Below are 15,913 nucleotides of genomic sequence, written 5' to 3'. Positions count from 1 at the left end.
GTAATTATTCATGTAACTCCTGTGAAGGGATTAGTAAATTGTTCTCCAAAATGTTTGCTGATAGCTGTATAGCGAGACAATTTTTCTTATATTCTTATAAATGAGCTGAAGAATGTTGATTGCTACACTGTACTCTTTGATGAGACGTTAAATCAGTCTCTACAATCTAAGCAGATGGACATTATGGTAAGGAATTGATAATAAAGTTTGCACTAAGTATCTTACCTCCCAATTTATGGGTCATGGAACTGCAGAAAATATTTTGTCCTCTTTTTACAAATGCATGGATGATGGTTAAAAGCTCTCTAAAATACTTCAATTATCCATGGATGGACCCTATGTCAATTGGAAATTCTATTAGAAGCTTCAGTGTGAATTAAAAGAGAAATATTCCCACCAGGTCATATTCATTGGCAGTTGTGGATTACACATAACGAATAATGCTTTTAAACATGGTGAAAATGGGATATGTTCCTTCTAATTGTTATTTTCAGAAAGAATTGTTGCTGCATAACATTTAGAGAAGGTTGTGTAAATTATGGATGAATAATTTCAGAAACGATGTTTAATAGAGGAGAGGAGGGGGTTATGGAATAGTCATGGAATATGGAATACCTAAGATTTAGCTCTGTCTTTCATGCCGCCTTCACATGGAAATACACAGGATTAAAGGATTTCACCATTAGCACCTCATTACCATTAGTTATAGATTGTGCTGAAAATGATTTTGTGAATTAATATGTAAAACCAGTAGGGTTGTTTTTAAAAAAATATAAATTTTAGTCCATAATACATATGCTCTCTTCTCTCTATATAGGCAAAGCATTTTGGTATTATATTTGAAATTAATTATTGCCACAACAAGCATTGTTGCTTCTAGTAAAATAGAAGAGAATAATTTTTAAAATTGGTCTTAGATTAAGGTCCTTGAAAATTTTGTTGAGGTCCTTGAAAAGTCCTGGAAAGTCCTTGAATTTCAACCTCATCATAGAGTGGGAACCCTGTTAAATCAACTGATTTTGATCAACTGAAATGTTAATTAAAGTTCCACTTTTAGATTGAAAAAGCATGGAATTAAAATCTACATTATATTTTATTGGTGGAAAATTTATATTTCTAAAGCTTGAGGTTATATTAAAAAGAAATTACCCTAATGTGCCAAAAATGGAAAAAAAAGCTGATGAATTCAGATATTTTTTTCCTAATATAGTGTCATTCTTCCATTTCAAAGTCTATTTGAAACAGTGGGGTTATTAACTGATAACTGGTATTTTTTCTCATAGTATATTTACAGTATCTTTGACTTTATCAGATTTTCTATAACGAAATTTTGTGAAAAAAATTCCAATGAGTATATAGATTTTTTTTTAAATTTTTTTCGCTTAACTTATCTATTTTGATATAGGATTAAAAATTAATATTTTGATATAAAAATATATAGATTAAATATTTATTTTTTATGAATGACTATATTTATAAACACAATCTGAAAAAGCGAAATCACAATTTTAAATTAAAATTATGGTTGGCTAATTGAAACTTTGTTTTAATAGTTTATTCTTTAAATTCTCTACTTCATCTAGTCTTTAAATTTCATTCATGCCTTTGTTTCAAAAGGGTTGCTATGGATTAAAGGCTATGTATCATAATGAAAAATTATTTTAGTTAGTTAGAGCTTCTAAAATATTGTTATAATATAGTTTTGATATTAATTTAAATTTTGATCAAGCATTTATAAAGTTTTTTTAATCATAAATTAAAGTTCTTACAATTTATTTGAATAAAAATCAAAAAAATCTGATTTTTTAAAATTTTTTTTAAAAGAATCAAAAAATCACAATCCTTGCTTTTTGTAGATAACTTAACATTCTCCTTGGAATAAACTTAATAATATCCTATAAATAAGCTAAATACAATTAAAACTTCCTCTATCCATTCATTCTGTAACAGTTACATTAGTTTTTTTTAATTAATCTACCATACATGATTAATTTAGAATGTATTATTATGAAAAAAATTTCTTTACAATTTATCCCTTTGCTTGATTTTTCCCATTTAATTGCTTTTCATAATATTTTATTTTCAGTGAAAAATAAATTACAGCGCAACCTAGACTCATTAAAATTGTATTCATCCAAAATACACCTTTATTAAATGAAGAGGTTACCCATTTTTTTTTATTCTTCCTTCGATTCTTTTTTCCTTTTTTTCTGATTGTTCTATTCTGGCCCTTGCAAAACAGAGTTTTGTCTAAACTTTTATCAAATAAAATTTACGAGTTTTTATTTATAACTGTTTCAACATTCTTATGTAGATGAAACAAATTAGTTTGCTTTACTTTTATTTATTACTTAATCCTAACACTTTTAAATGTTCTTACACTTTTTAATGTTTTATTGTTATAATAACAATTTTTAATTATCTGTGGTAGTTAGTACAGATGATGATAAAATTGTCAAGTATCAATGGGAAGTTCTTGAAGTGCCTATTGGTTATTCTGTTCAATTAAATGAGACTCCTACTTTGCAGTTGAAAAATTTAATCCCTGGACTTTATCGTTTTAAGTAAGTCTTCCTAGAAGTTGAAAAATTGTAAAAAAATAACTGTAAAAATTATTGCTTAAAAAATGTAAGTCAAATCACTTTGTATTATTTTTGATTATTATAAAACGAAAAATTCAAATGATGAAAAATAAGTTTCTGTAGTTAAAAAAATTATTAAATTTTTTGAAGATTATGAATATGTTTGCTTTTAAAAATATTGTCAAAAATTTTTAAATTCTTGGGAAAGTATTTGCATTTTTTAATAATTACTTTTAATTTGTAATTTGATACTTTTGTTCACTCTTCACCTCAGTTTATCTATTATCCATCTTGGATGGAAGAAAAGTTTCAAATTCATATCCCAAAAATTTGATTAATCAAAAATACATCATTACTCATCAGAAAGTAACCATAGTGTTTGACAATCATTTTTCTCTCTTTAAGGGGTACATTATTTTTAAAAGAGAATGAGATGAATTCTCATTTTATTTTGATATTTATGTGTATATACCCTACCAACAATTTTACCTTGGCCCCAGTTGGGTGCAAAGCTGACTCAATATGGGTCCTATAAGAACATGCACCGAGGGACTAATATTGGGATGTCTAGATTTTTTAACATTGATCTTAGAATGGCCTATATATATCCTACATTGACCAATATGGACCTATATTGGCTAAGTAATGGATATAAAATGTCAGATGAATCAGACATTTCTATAACGAACCAATATTGGTTTTAAAGTGACTGTAAAATATTGGGTAAATTGGAAAATTCTATATAGAATATCTGAAGAATAATGGCCCTTTGAACAATTATTAAGCCAAGATTCATGAATATTGGCCCAATGAAGGCCCAAATTATTTTGCTGCTGTGGTTCATATATTTTTGTAATTGAATCATAATTTATAAATGATATAGTTTTAATATGTGATAATTATAAGATAAAAATCATTGCATTTACTTTTTAAACTATCTAAAAATATACTTTGAATGTTTTAAAAATACAGATTACTAATTCATACAGAAAATTCATCATAAGTTTATAAAAAGATTTTAAATAAAAATACTAATGCAATGCATGACTTTATCTAAAATCTTTTCATCATTTCTTTTTACAATAAGTAAAAAAATGATAGATGTTAACTAAATTTTAATATGGAAATAAAATTCATAAAATATAATTTAAAAAAAACGTTCTGTTTTAACTCTGTCTGTTCAACTAAATCTATACAGTAAAATGTTAGTATAAAAGGAAAATGATAGTATAAAAGGTAAATAATAGTATAAAAGGTAAATAATAGTCAAGTTTAACAATTAAAAAAACTGCCTTTTCTGTTGTCTCTTTCATGATCATTAAGGATTTTCTTTTTCTATAATTGTTAGTTCATGCATTTCAAATTCAAAATTTGCCATTAGTTTTCTTTAAAAAAAATATTGTAAATTATAGAGAAAAACTCATATATATTTTTTTATTTATTGATTAAAATATGCTTATAAATATACAAAATATACTTAAGCAAGACTGTGAAGTAAATGATAAAATATGTAATATATCATGTTTTATCAATATCAGATTTAGAATCAGTAAAAATGTGTTCAATTATAATCCTTGAAATTTTAATTTTTTTTTTCATTTAAGAAATTATCTTGAATTTTGGTTTCCCTTTTGTGTGTGATCTATAGACATAATTAAAGTATGTCTATACTTAGTAAAGTATCAATGATATATTTAATAAATATATTTGATAAAGATTGAAATAAAATTAATAAAGAAACAATATTTTTTAATTATTTAATATTAAAAATTATTGTTCAAAAAAAGATTTCAGTATTTTTTGCATAAAACCTGAAAAACTTTGAAGTTAGAAATATTTCATTCAGAACTTTACTAGACACTTTCAATAATATTGCAATTTCTTTATACAAAATACAATAAATATTAATGTTTGAGTCAGGATATTACTTTTTTTTTTATTTCCTTAATGTTTTTACTTCCCATGATTCTTCAACGGCATTCATTTATTGCATTTCTGCAAATGTATGCTATTATACTTGAAGAAAATCAACTGATTAGTGTTTATATTTCGTTATAGTCTGAATAATAAATGTTTTTTGTTGAGATTCTGACAACAAAAGTGCTAGCTTATAAATATTTATTAAAACAAATAACAAAAAAAGAAAAAAATACTTCAGACTTCAATAGGTCATTTGAGTAGCAAGGGATTTTGCCACCCTACTTGGGCTACTCTTACATACATTCTTATAAAGAGATCTTATAATCTGACTACAATAAAACTTACTATATAAAATGCAAAAATTCAGTTTTCTTGGCTTTAATATTTCCAGTATTTAAATGTTTCACACATACATTTCGTGTATGTGTGAAACTAAGTAATTAAGCAAAGCCGAATCTGGACTGCTAAATAAGTGATTTCTTTTCAAATAAAAAACCTGTGTTGCTTGTTTCTGTAGAAGATTTGAGTTTATACATTATATTACACATTTCTTTTGTCACAAGCATAACTATATCAAAATATTGCCTCACATGATTATGGAGTAAGCAGCTATCAACTTTCAAACAGGAAATTAAATAGTGGAAAACTTGAAGTTTGTGTGTGTTATGTCTGTATTGAAAACACCATTCTTAGAACTTGGTGATCATTTTTTATTTTTCTATTTGTTATTCTAAATTAAATTTGTAAATCATACCTTTATTATTTTGATATTTTTACTTTTTGATAGTTAAATTGAATTTCTAGTTATAGTGTTTCTATTACATTTCTGGAGATCATTGATTATTGCTTCAATACTTGTTTATTCTTCTAATAACGCCATTGTTGCTAAAACATTTGCATGGGTTTAAATTCACTGCTATGCACTTACAATATAAAATTTAGTACATGCAATTTTTTTTAGTTTTTATTAATTTTCTTATATTATTATAGTGTGAAGAAATAAATACTGTAAGAAAATTTTATTTTTTAAAAGTGAAGAATTGCTATTTTACTAGAAAGCGTATAGAGTATGTTTTTTGAATTACAATAGAGATGTAGTAATCTGATGAAGTCTATTGAATATATGCATGCATAACAATTTAAATTAATGTTATTCTAAATATTTTTAATGTTTAATAAATGTTTTTAATGTTATTTATTTCCTGAGGGGCTCCCACAACTAATTTATTTTTTAGATTTTATATATCTAGATAATATTTATGTGAAAATTTGATGTGTCATGGAATTTCATGATTTTGATATAACATATCTAGCTAATGATTTCTTTTAATAGGTTGAATGTTACTGACTCCAAAGGGGCTTCAAATTTTACTTTTGCTAATGTCACAGTTCAAAAAGGTATTTTTAAGCCATATGTACTGGGTATCCAGTAAGAGAGTGTCTTATTTTTAAGTTAAATTCTAATGCAATTATAAGTTTTATATTAAGGTTTGATTGATACTGAGAGCAGTAAGATTTTTATACCTATTTTTTAAATTCAAATACAAAAGTTTCCAACAGATAGTGATGCATATAAACAATTGTGGAACATAAGTTGCCAAATGAATTTGCTCTATACTGTGGATAGCTGTAATGATAAACAAAAATTTCCCAAAAGTAGAGCTGTTTTTTTCACTACAGGGTATTTATTTGGTGTATCTATGCAGTAATATCTTTTGTCTACAATTTAAATTTTTGTCTAGCTATTTGTTGAATATTTTTGTAATTATGAAAATGACCTATAGAAGTTTTACTTTTTGCTATCAATATACTGTTTATTTTGCCCTTTTTGTCTGCAATTGTTTCAAAATTATTGAATTTTGGTACACTTTCACTGGACACCTTGTACGCTAAAACAATAGAATAAACTTTTTACAGTCTCTTTTACTCTTGGCTTTAAAAATTGTTAAATTTTTTTTTTTTTTTTTTTTTTACAATTTAGAGACAGATTATCCTCCAACTGCTAATGCTAAATCTGAGGTCGTCATTTACTTACCCCAAAATGAAGTAACTTTGAATGGAAATCTTAGTACTGATGATAAAGGAATTAAAACATGGGAATGGAAAAAAAGCCCGGACACTGATAAAGCTGTGGACATGGAAGTAAGCTTTTCTATATATTGGTTTGGCTTCAAAACAATTATTTTTAAGCTTGTAACGTTACCTCCACCAGCGAATCCAAAAGCATCAATTGATTGATGTTACCCATCAAATACTTAGAAGGGCTTTGTTGATTTTAGGGGTTTTTGTCTATTTTGACATTTCCTTGCAATCTAACCTTGATGCAGTTATGTGCTTGAACTCATGCTGTATTGGTTTAGTGATAAGAATGGGGGTGCTCTTTCCGTATAAAATGCAATTAAGTGAAATTTAAAGGCATTTATTTGCTTTGGTACCATTGATCAGTACTTAACAGCAGATTTTTGACTGTTTCAATAAATTTTTTGTAAAAAAAAAAGAAAGATTTTTGAACATTCTGGTAGGCCCAGTTCAAGATAGAGCACTTTTACTGTCAAAATAAGTGTCCTTTTAGAAATATCTGTTACACTTGAATAAACTACTTCAAAAAAATTACAGCTTTATAAAATGTATTCAAAGAAGAAATACCTGAGCACATAGTTTTGTCACATTGAAGTTTAATTTTTTTTTCACTTAAATTGTTTTATTTATTATGATTTAAATATAAAATACTCATTATACATATTTCTCATTGGAAAACTTTTTGATAAGCATTTGTATATAGCAATTTCTACACATTATTTGGACAGAAGGGAAGCTCTTGTTTTATTTTTACAATAAAGAAGTAAAAATTTTATACCATGCGGGTTATAACTTTTCATCCCAGAGGTCTTCAATTTACTAATTGTCTTTAAAATGAAGTAATAATTTCAATGATAACTATAGATTGACTTACTTTTTTACATTTTTTCTTCAAACAGGTAATATTGTATAAAAGTTTTAAAAATAAGTTTTAATGGTATTAAAAGTTTTAGTTGATTTTTCTTCCACTTATTTACTTTTCAGGGTACAAATGGCCCATACTTACACCTTTCTCAACTTGAAGTAGGAGTGTATAAATTTATATTGAAAGTTACTGACACAGCGGATCAAACATCTACAACAGAAGTGCATTTGTTTGTTAAGCCTGAAAGTAATGCTCCACCAGTAGCTAATGCTGGTTCCGATCAAAAAGTAACTCTTCCTATTAAAGAACCTTTCATATTAAATGGAACTGCAAGTAAAGATGACATTAAAATTGTAAAATGGAAATGGGAACAAGTTTCGTAAGTTTATTCTTTGTTTAAATTATACATTACTCTGAAATTTCAATTACCAAGTTACTTTCTGTTTATACATGGCTAATTTTATGTTTTAATTTTCTTAATTTTTTTAAAAAAATATATAGAATCAAGTTAGGTAATTGTAACCAGAGCCGTTTTTAATAGTCTTGAGTAAACATTAAAAAAAGTAACATTAAGTTTTAGGTATATTATTTTACAGAACCTTTAAATAGTTACTGAATAAAAATATTTAGTCAATATTCAAATAATTCTAAAAGATTATACAAATCTTTGAAAAATTCAGTTTATGCTCTTGTTGTTTTAAAAGGATTTCAACCCTTTTGTAAGGGTGAATAGGTTTATAATTAAACCTATGGGGCTATTTTGTAGTATTGATTATAATTTTCAGTCTTAAATAAATTCATCTGAAAATATATGGTCATACTTAATAAGTTTCTTCTGGCTAATTTCCGCTTTATGATTTGAATAAGATATTTTATAATACAGACACTTTTCTTGTACACATCCTACACTTTATACAAAAAAAGAAAAAAAATACAAACCTGGAAATTTTAAGATTTTTACCTGGAAAACCTGGAAAAATCAGGGAAATTTGAAATCTGTTTTGAGTGGCCACCCTGCAGGAACAAGCCTAAAATTAATTACTATAAACTATATTAAGGATTTCGTATGAAACATACTTTATTTTAATTATTCGCAAACTTTAATTACAATTGAAGTATTGTGTTATAATTAATGTTAAAAAAGAAGATTTTTAAGTCATATAAATTGTTTTCAACTATTTAAATATTCAATATTTAATGTTTATTTTAACTTAAAATCTCAGTTTATGGTCATACTTAATAAGAAAACAGGACTCAAAATATTTAAAAGAGTTTTAAGAGTTTTGCATTAATAAAATCTGTTCAAATTTTTTGAATGGTTAGAACAAAAATCCAGTAAAATAAACTCAATATATATTTTTTTTTTTTTAAATTTTTGGGGTAAAATTTGGAATTGCTGAAGAAACTCTGTTTTTAAAAATTCGTTTTTTAATAATAACAAAATATTTGGAATTTTTATTAATTGAATTTCAAAATATTAGTCATATTACTATAAAATGATTACTGATAAAAGGACTTTTTTATTTTAAATTTTAGTACAGAATATAAATGAAAATCAAAATTATACTTTCAAAATGCTAAATATATTTATTTTTCATTTACACAGCAAAAATATTTTTTCATGTAGCATCATATTTATTTTTTAAATAATAATAAAAAATAAAAAAATGTAAATAAAATCTTTTAAATGCCATATAGAGAGGGCGCTGTCCATTATTTTAGACGTGACTTTCGAAACCTTCCGATAGATGGCAGGGAAATTATTTTTCTAGCTTTCACACCTTTACGAGCCAGAAATGAATAACAACGAAAAACTACCCAAAGGGAGAAGAGGGTTTTATTTTCTTCAGAATTCGAAACGATTAGAAATTGGGCTAACTAAAGCCCTTTTTATGTCTTTTTTTCAGTTACAGATGACTTAATACTATCACTAATACTTTAAAAAACACCCATTTTATATTTAATATGTTAGTTTTTTAAAAATTTAATGTTATTTTTATAAAATAAAATATGCAAAAAAAAATCGTGTAATAATTTTTTAAGTATTAAGTATTTTTATTCTTTGCGAGTAGAAAGTTTTTTTTTTTTTGGTTTTTTCCCATTTTTTCCAGGAAAATACTTATTGAGTTCTAAAATCAAAAATTCGTTCTTTTTTTTAATTTAAACTATAGAGAGTAAGGAGGAACATTATGATTTTTGGGAACAGCTAATCCATGCTATCAACTACGGCAAATTTTACATTAACAAATTAAAATGTTATAGAACAAATAAATAAAAATTTATTTTAATTAATTATAACTTTTTTTTATTTAAAAAAAATTGATAAAGAAAGTTGATTTTTAATACTTTAAACTTTTATGAAAAAATCTTTTTTATAAGTAACCCTTTCTAGTTCAAACGAGAATTACTTTTAAAATGAATGTTGTTTTTCCTATGGTACTTGATATTTATTTGGTAAGAGATTGAGTGTAACATATGAAAGAATCAAATAATGAGCTGCGTGTCATGCAAATCTTTTCCTTATGTTGGAAAAAATAGAGTAATTTGAATTATTTTATTATACAATTCTTTTAAAAAGAATTTCTTTAAAAAAAGAACTCAATAACTCGAAAAGAAATCTATGCCTAAATTAAAAAAAGTAAATTAGTTTGAAAATAAATCACTTGATTTATGGTGATCTTCTTAAAAATTCCTGAGAAAAATATAATAATTGTACCAATGACATTCTTATTTTTTTTACTTACCCTAAGTTGTACTGAATATACTGTTATTTAAAACTGTTATGTGTTGCATGAAAATACTGTTTCCCCCATCATGTTTTGATGATTTTTTCGCCTACTCTTCTTTTTCTCATTTACAGTAAAATGTTCACGACTTATCACTAATTTAAGGAAAATTCTCTTTTATGAAAAACTTAGCTAAAATATATTTATACACTTTTAAAACTCAATAGCCTATCATTTATTACGGGGCCGTAACCAGGGAGTAGAATACGGAGGGGGCTTAAGCACCTCCCAAAAAGAAAATAATTGACAAAAAATAATTTCCCTTGTAAAATAGAGATATCTACAAAAATATATTTTTTCAAATAGCTATTTAAATTATAATGAAAGATATTTATCAAAAATTTAAATAAATCTGTTTGCATTTCTAACTTTAAAGGTTGGAAAATTGGAAGTACAGTGTAAAGTCGCGTATCCGGAATCGGTGGGACTTCCAGAAGTCCGTATAATAGATTTTTCCGTATAATAGACCCCCAAGGTAAACAAAGCTTAAAATGATTTAATAAACGATCTGAATCTAAGAAGCAAAAAATAAGCATTATTTTTAAGGGGAATAATGTTTTAGCATTAGAATATCTAATCAATCAAATATAAAATATTAGAAAAAAAATATTATTGCTGAAAATATGGAAAACAAAAAAAAAATTAACAGTTATGAAAATATTAATCCACCATTTTGAACTAGAACGATTCAAGCAGGAAGGGGAAATTCATGTCATTCTGGAATAAAGCTTAAAATGATCTAAATCTAAGAAGCAAAAAATAAATAAACGTTATTTTTAAGGGGAATAATGTTTTAGCATTAGAATATCTAATCAATCAAATATAAAATATTAGAAAAAAAATATTATTGCTTAAAATATAGAAAACGAAAAAAAATGTACATATGAAAATAATAATCCGCCATTTTTAACTAGAATGATTCAAGCAAGAAAGGGAAATTCCCGTCATTCATTAAGGTGGGTAGGTGGAGGAGAAAAATTCATTTCCTCCTTATTTGTGAAAGAAAATAAGTGTCAAGAGGAGATCATTTAAGTTGAGGATGGGGAAGTAAATTATTGTTTTCTCTCCAATAATTGGTTATCAATCAAGCATAAAGGCGGAGCACGCTGATCGGGTTCTCTTTATATTTTCTTCTATGACTGAAGGAATCTGCAAAAGAGAGAATGTTACCCCCTTTCCTCCCCGCCTCCTAAATATTGCATGGTATGGGGAAGAACGAATGTTTTGTTTCTCAAGGACGTGTATCCTTTCAGACCTATTAAAATTTTTCATTCTGACTCCCCCTCCACCTTAACGCTTGCCCCGTTTACCCTTTTCCACAGTATTTCTTCTGTGAATAAAAATGTTCCAGGAAATGCCTCTTTTACTAGCCAACTGCATGGGAAAGGAGGGGGGACTCAGTTGCGGTCTTTTGAAAACAAATCTCCCTCTTTTTCCTACATTCCAAGGGAGGAGCGTCACTAACGGTCTCTCAATGGTCTTGGTAGATCTTCACTTCCCCTTTCTGGTGATTTTTGGGTTCGATGCATAAATCAGAGGTTCAGTGCAAACTAGAAAAAGAGAAAATGTGTCAAAAGACCTTTTTTTTTTTTTTTTTTTTTTTTTTTTTGGAAAGGGGAAGATGGAGAGATTTTTGTTTATTTTGATTGTTAAAAAGTGTCCAGGAAATCGACCCTTCCGGGAAAGGGTCGTCCGGATATGGGACGTTATACTGTATAATTCAAATATGGGTGCAAAATGCAGCTCTACTGCACAAACTTAAGTTAAATAAGCCCTCAGGAAACTGATTTGAAAATTGAAATAGTAAATTTTTCCCTATGAGTTTTTAATAAACATTTCAATCATTACTATAAAAATAATCTGAAATACTTATGTGAGAACGTTGTCTTTCAATATTTTCTTTTTATTGATTAATAGAAAAAGGTTTGACAGAAGATGTAAAGCAAATATTTTGCATGTAATGATTTTCATATGGAGAAAAAATTATTTATGAGTATACTGTTATAAATTGAAGATAAATGCATGATAAGTTAATTACAAATTTGTAATTAAGTATTGAGATATTATGTATTACAAATTTAAATCCCTGCGGAAAGAAAATCTTATCTACGGCTTCATATAATATATTAAAATGTATAAACGAAGGCTAAAAGCACAAAATTATTGACGAAAGACCTGAGACTTTTTATCTTGCTGTTGAAAATTTCTTAAATTATATATTTTTATCAAGAAAACACAAGGTTCAAGTGAAAAAATCCAAACAGCATGCTTCTCTGAAGAGATAAGGTGTAGGGTTGCTTTGATTTTGATTCTCTAGAATCTCGCCAAAAAAAATTTTACACGGTGTCTGTAAACTGATCGGTGTGGCTTTTGACCAGAGAATGAGACAAGGTTGTTGTAGGGAGCCCCTTCTGCCCCCCCCCCCCCGGCTCGACCTTCAAATTTAAGTTTTTGCTATCCATATCAAATTGAGCAGAAATCTATAACTCGTGTGTTGTGATCGTATTAAAAATCTTGAATACAAAAATAAGCAATTTAATTTACATTAACCAATTAAAGAGCAGAATAGTTTTTCTTTTAAAAACTAGAATTATTTCATTTTGAAAAGTTTTAGTTTAAAGTCAATTGTTTTAATATGAAATTAGACTAAAATAAACATTAAATTTTCTCCCTTTCAATTTTGCTTTATAGTTAAATTTATCACATAATTTAATTCGAGACTTAAATATCACCCTAATTAAAGTGGAAAATAGTACAAGAGTCATAGCATAGCTTAGAAAAAGTTATCAATTTTTTCTTCTCCTAAAACGATTTAATATTCAAATCAAAAGACATATGAATAATTACTCCTTCCCTATTAACTATTGAATAATGATAGAAACATAACTTGCAGTAGCAATGCAAAATTATAAACACATATTTAATTATTTTCAAAACTGATTTGGAAAAAATGTTTCCCATGCATGTGCATTAAAAAGATTTCTTGCAGCTAATTTTTTTTTGGGGGGGGGGGCTAACAACTATAAGTATGTGTAAAATGTTTTAAATCTCTGGAGTTAGCGGAAGGAACCTGGTTGAAATCTTAAAAGAACTTTAAGAATACTAAAATTTTTACTTTTATCCAGTTGAAATATTAGTGTACTTTCCAATTTATAGTTGAAGATACTGAATCTCAATCTTCCAGAAAAGGCATAATTATTTAGATGAAATAAAATTATTTTGTAATTAGGACTTATTAGTGGAGCTTTTTAAACCATGAACAGATGAAAAATAAAGCGGTATTTCTTGCTGCCTATAAATGGCAATTTTCATGCTACAAAAGGAAATCATTTTCATACCTCCCTTTTAATTAGAGGAACTCTTTTACAATTAGTTAGTAAAATTATTATTAGTTTATTAGTAAAATTCGGATAATAATGTTTGATGCTAATAATAACTTTTTTCAGAAACATGCCTAAGTAGATAAATTACACATCATGCACATATTTCACTAATAAAATGATTTTTAGATTGCGACATGATTTATACCTTGACTGCAGCAAATTAATTGCCTTCAGTTCATGAGCCTCCACAGTCTGATTTTTGGAATGATTCTAAGTGTGCATCATTTAACTTACTGATAATAGTTTTTCGTCATAGATTATTTTTTCGTATCCTTTTTTTTTCCTAATGGGAGGCTCCGTTTCCTGTTCGCTTCGCTCATCAACCCCAGTAGTTGCTTGTCATTCATGATTGTAAATCGTATGAGGAGAACTGTTTATGTCACCTTTTTTTTTTTTTTTTTTAAATTACGATTGTATTGCGAATAATCGTATTTTAAAGATTACTAAGTTCAGGAAATAAAAAAACAAAAGAAAAAAATTGGTACTCACAGAGAGTTATTACTCAGTAAAGATGCGTCATGCTGTGGAAAAACAGTTTCCGTCTGTGCGCAATTTTTTTTTCCAGAACCAGCTGCAGTCCCTTTATTCTTAAAATTTTTTTTGCTCTTAAAACTCTATTTAAAACCATTTTGTTTGTAAAATATATAACTATTATAATTTTCACGTAAGCATATTTTATTATATAAATCCTAACAAATATTAAATGATAGCTGATTTGAAAACAATCAAATGTACTTGAATAAATAAATAAAAAGGAACAAAATGAGCGAGACAGTAGCAATTAAAATAATAAATAATTTTTCTTGTTATGATATATAATGATGATCTTATATGATATACCGGATCATATTCAAAGCAGTTTTTATCTCTCTTTTTTCTTAATATTTTTTAAAACGTCGATATAAATGTTAAGATTTATATTTGGCAACATTTATAAATTTTTTTCTCCCTTTTTTTCGTAAATTTTTATTTAAAGGGAAGTGTGAGGTTAAGAAAAACGCGTAAAAGATAAATTTTTCTACATTCAAATGTGTCATGCCTCCATGTTGTGATGGCGCTGTCATCAAGGTAGATGTTGTAAAAAAGACAGAGGAGGGAACGCTCTGATGGAGAGCGGAAGCGAATTGTTTAGGTGGATTGGTTATATTAATTTTCTTCAAACTTCATTTTTTTTCTTTGTTAATAAATATTTGTGTTGTTAACTGGTTACCATTTATTTGGCCAATTGTGATTTTGGGAAGTATCTGAATGAAGAAGGGAAAAGGAGGAAAAATTATACTTTATATCACAGCACGCTCTCATACGAGAAACAGAGCATAAATCAAGGTATGAGATTTATCATATTCTGTTTATAAGAAACATTTTAAGAATTGAATTATGAGAAGTATTGATTTTAAGTGATATTCTTAAAGAGGAGAATAACTGTATTAGATAGTAGAGAGTTGTAGGAGATTTAAAGAAATTATAATTATTTTGGGAATAGAAATAAATAGAACAATTATGTTTAACATAAGGGGGATGAAAAAAGAAGATTTGGTTGTAGCTGCCGAAGAATTAGGTTTAGAAGTAAAATCGGAGCATAAAGTTGTTGATTTAAAAGATTTGATAGAAAAAAGTGATCAATTTAAAAATGACTTTGATTTTGTTAAAGAATTTTTATTTACTACAGTTACCGAACGTATTGAACGAGAGAAAAAAGAAGCAGAATTGTTAAATGCAGAAAAGAATCAAAACAAAACAACAACTGAAGCAGCATTAGAACTCGAGAAGACTAGGCTTGAGATTGTTAAAGCACAATTAGAATTAACAAGAATGCAGACAGAAAGTAATAGCTCTAACTCAAATGTAGGAAATGATTTTAGCTCAAATAATAATAACTTAGAAACATTAATCAAAAGCGTTAAAACTTTAACTATTTCCGTTCCTAGTAAACCCGAATCTTGGAATTTATTTTTTACGTCTCTTGAAAAAGCATTTGTAATAAAAAATGTCCCGGAAGAATTTTAAGTCGAAATATTATTTAAACTGTTGGGTGAACGAGCGACACATTTGGTAGTTTATGCAAACGCGGAAGAAATAAAAGATTATCCTAAAGTTAAAGCTTTAATTTTAAAAGAATTTCAACCTACCCCAGAAGCCTGCCTAGATAACTTTCTAAACGCCAAAAGATCTAGAAATGAAAACCATATGCAATTTGCTAGTAGACTAAGAGCCAATTGGGACTTTTATTGTGAACTTAAAAATGTAAAAGATTTTGAAACGCTGAATGAATTAATAGTTAGCGATAGATTACTAAGT

The 15,913-nt window shown here is 26.9% G+C and overlaps 1 protein-coding gene across 4 annotated transcripts in view; it reads left to right on the top strand.

Annotated features, from left to right (window-relative positions):
• LOC107451509 (dyslexia-associated protein KIAA0319-like protein) overlaps positions 1-15,913 on the top strand; it is a 153,884-nt gene that overhangs the window by 76,930 nt on the left and 61,041 nt on the right. For all 4 annotated transcript variants that reach the window (XM_016067636.4, XM_016067634.4, XM_016067638.5 and 1 more), the window contains 4 exons: positions 2,432-2,564; positions 5,836-5,900; positions 6,484-6,644; positions 7,566-7,825. In XM_016067636.4, coding sequence (XP_015923122.2) covers positions 2,432-2,564; positions 5,836-5,900; positions 6,484-6,644; positions 7,566-7,825 — 619 coding nt within the window. The remainder of the gene's footprint in view (positions 1-2,431; positions 2,565-5,835; positions 5,901-6,483; positions 6,645-7,565; positions 7,826-15,913) is intronic.

Source organism: Parasteatoda tepidariorum, chromosome 11, assembly GCF_982258835.1.
Source record: "Parasteatoda tepidariorum strain Cologne lab strain chromosome 11, Ptep-v5.0, whole genome shotgun sequence".
Taxonomy (NCBI): Eukaryota; Metazoa; Arthropoda; class Arachnida; order Araneae; family Theridiidae; genus Parasteatoda; species Parasteatoda tepidariorum.
This window is presented reverse-complemented; position numbering and strand designations above follow the sequence as displayed.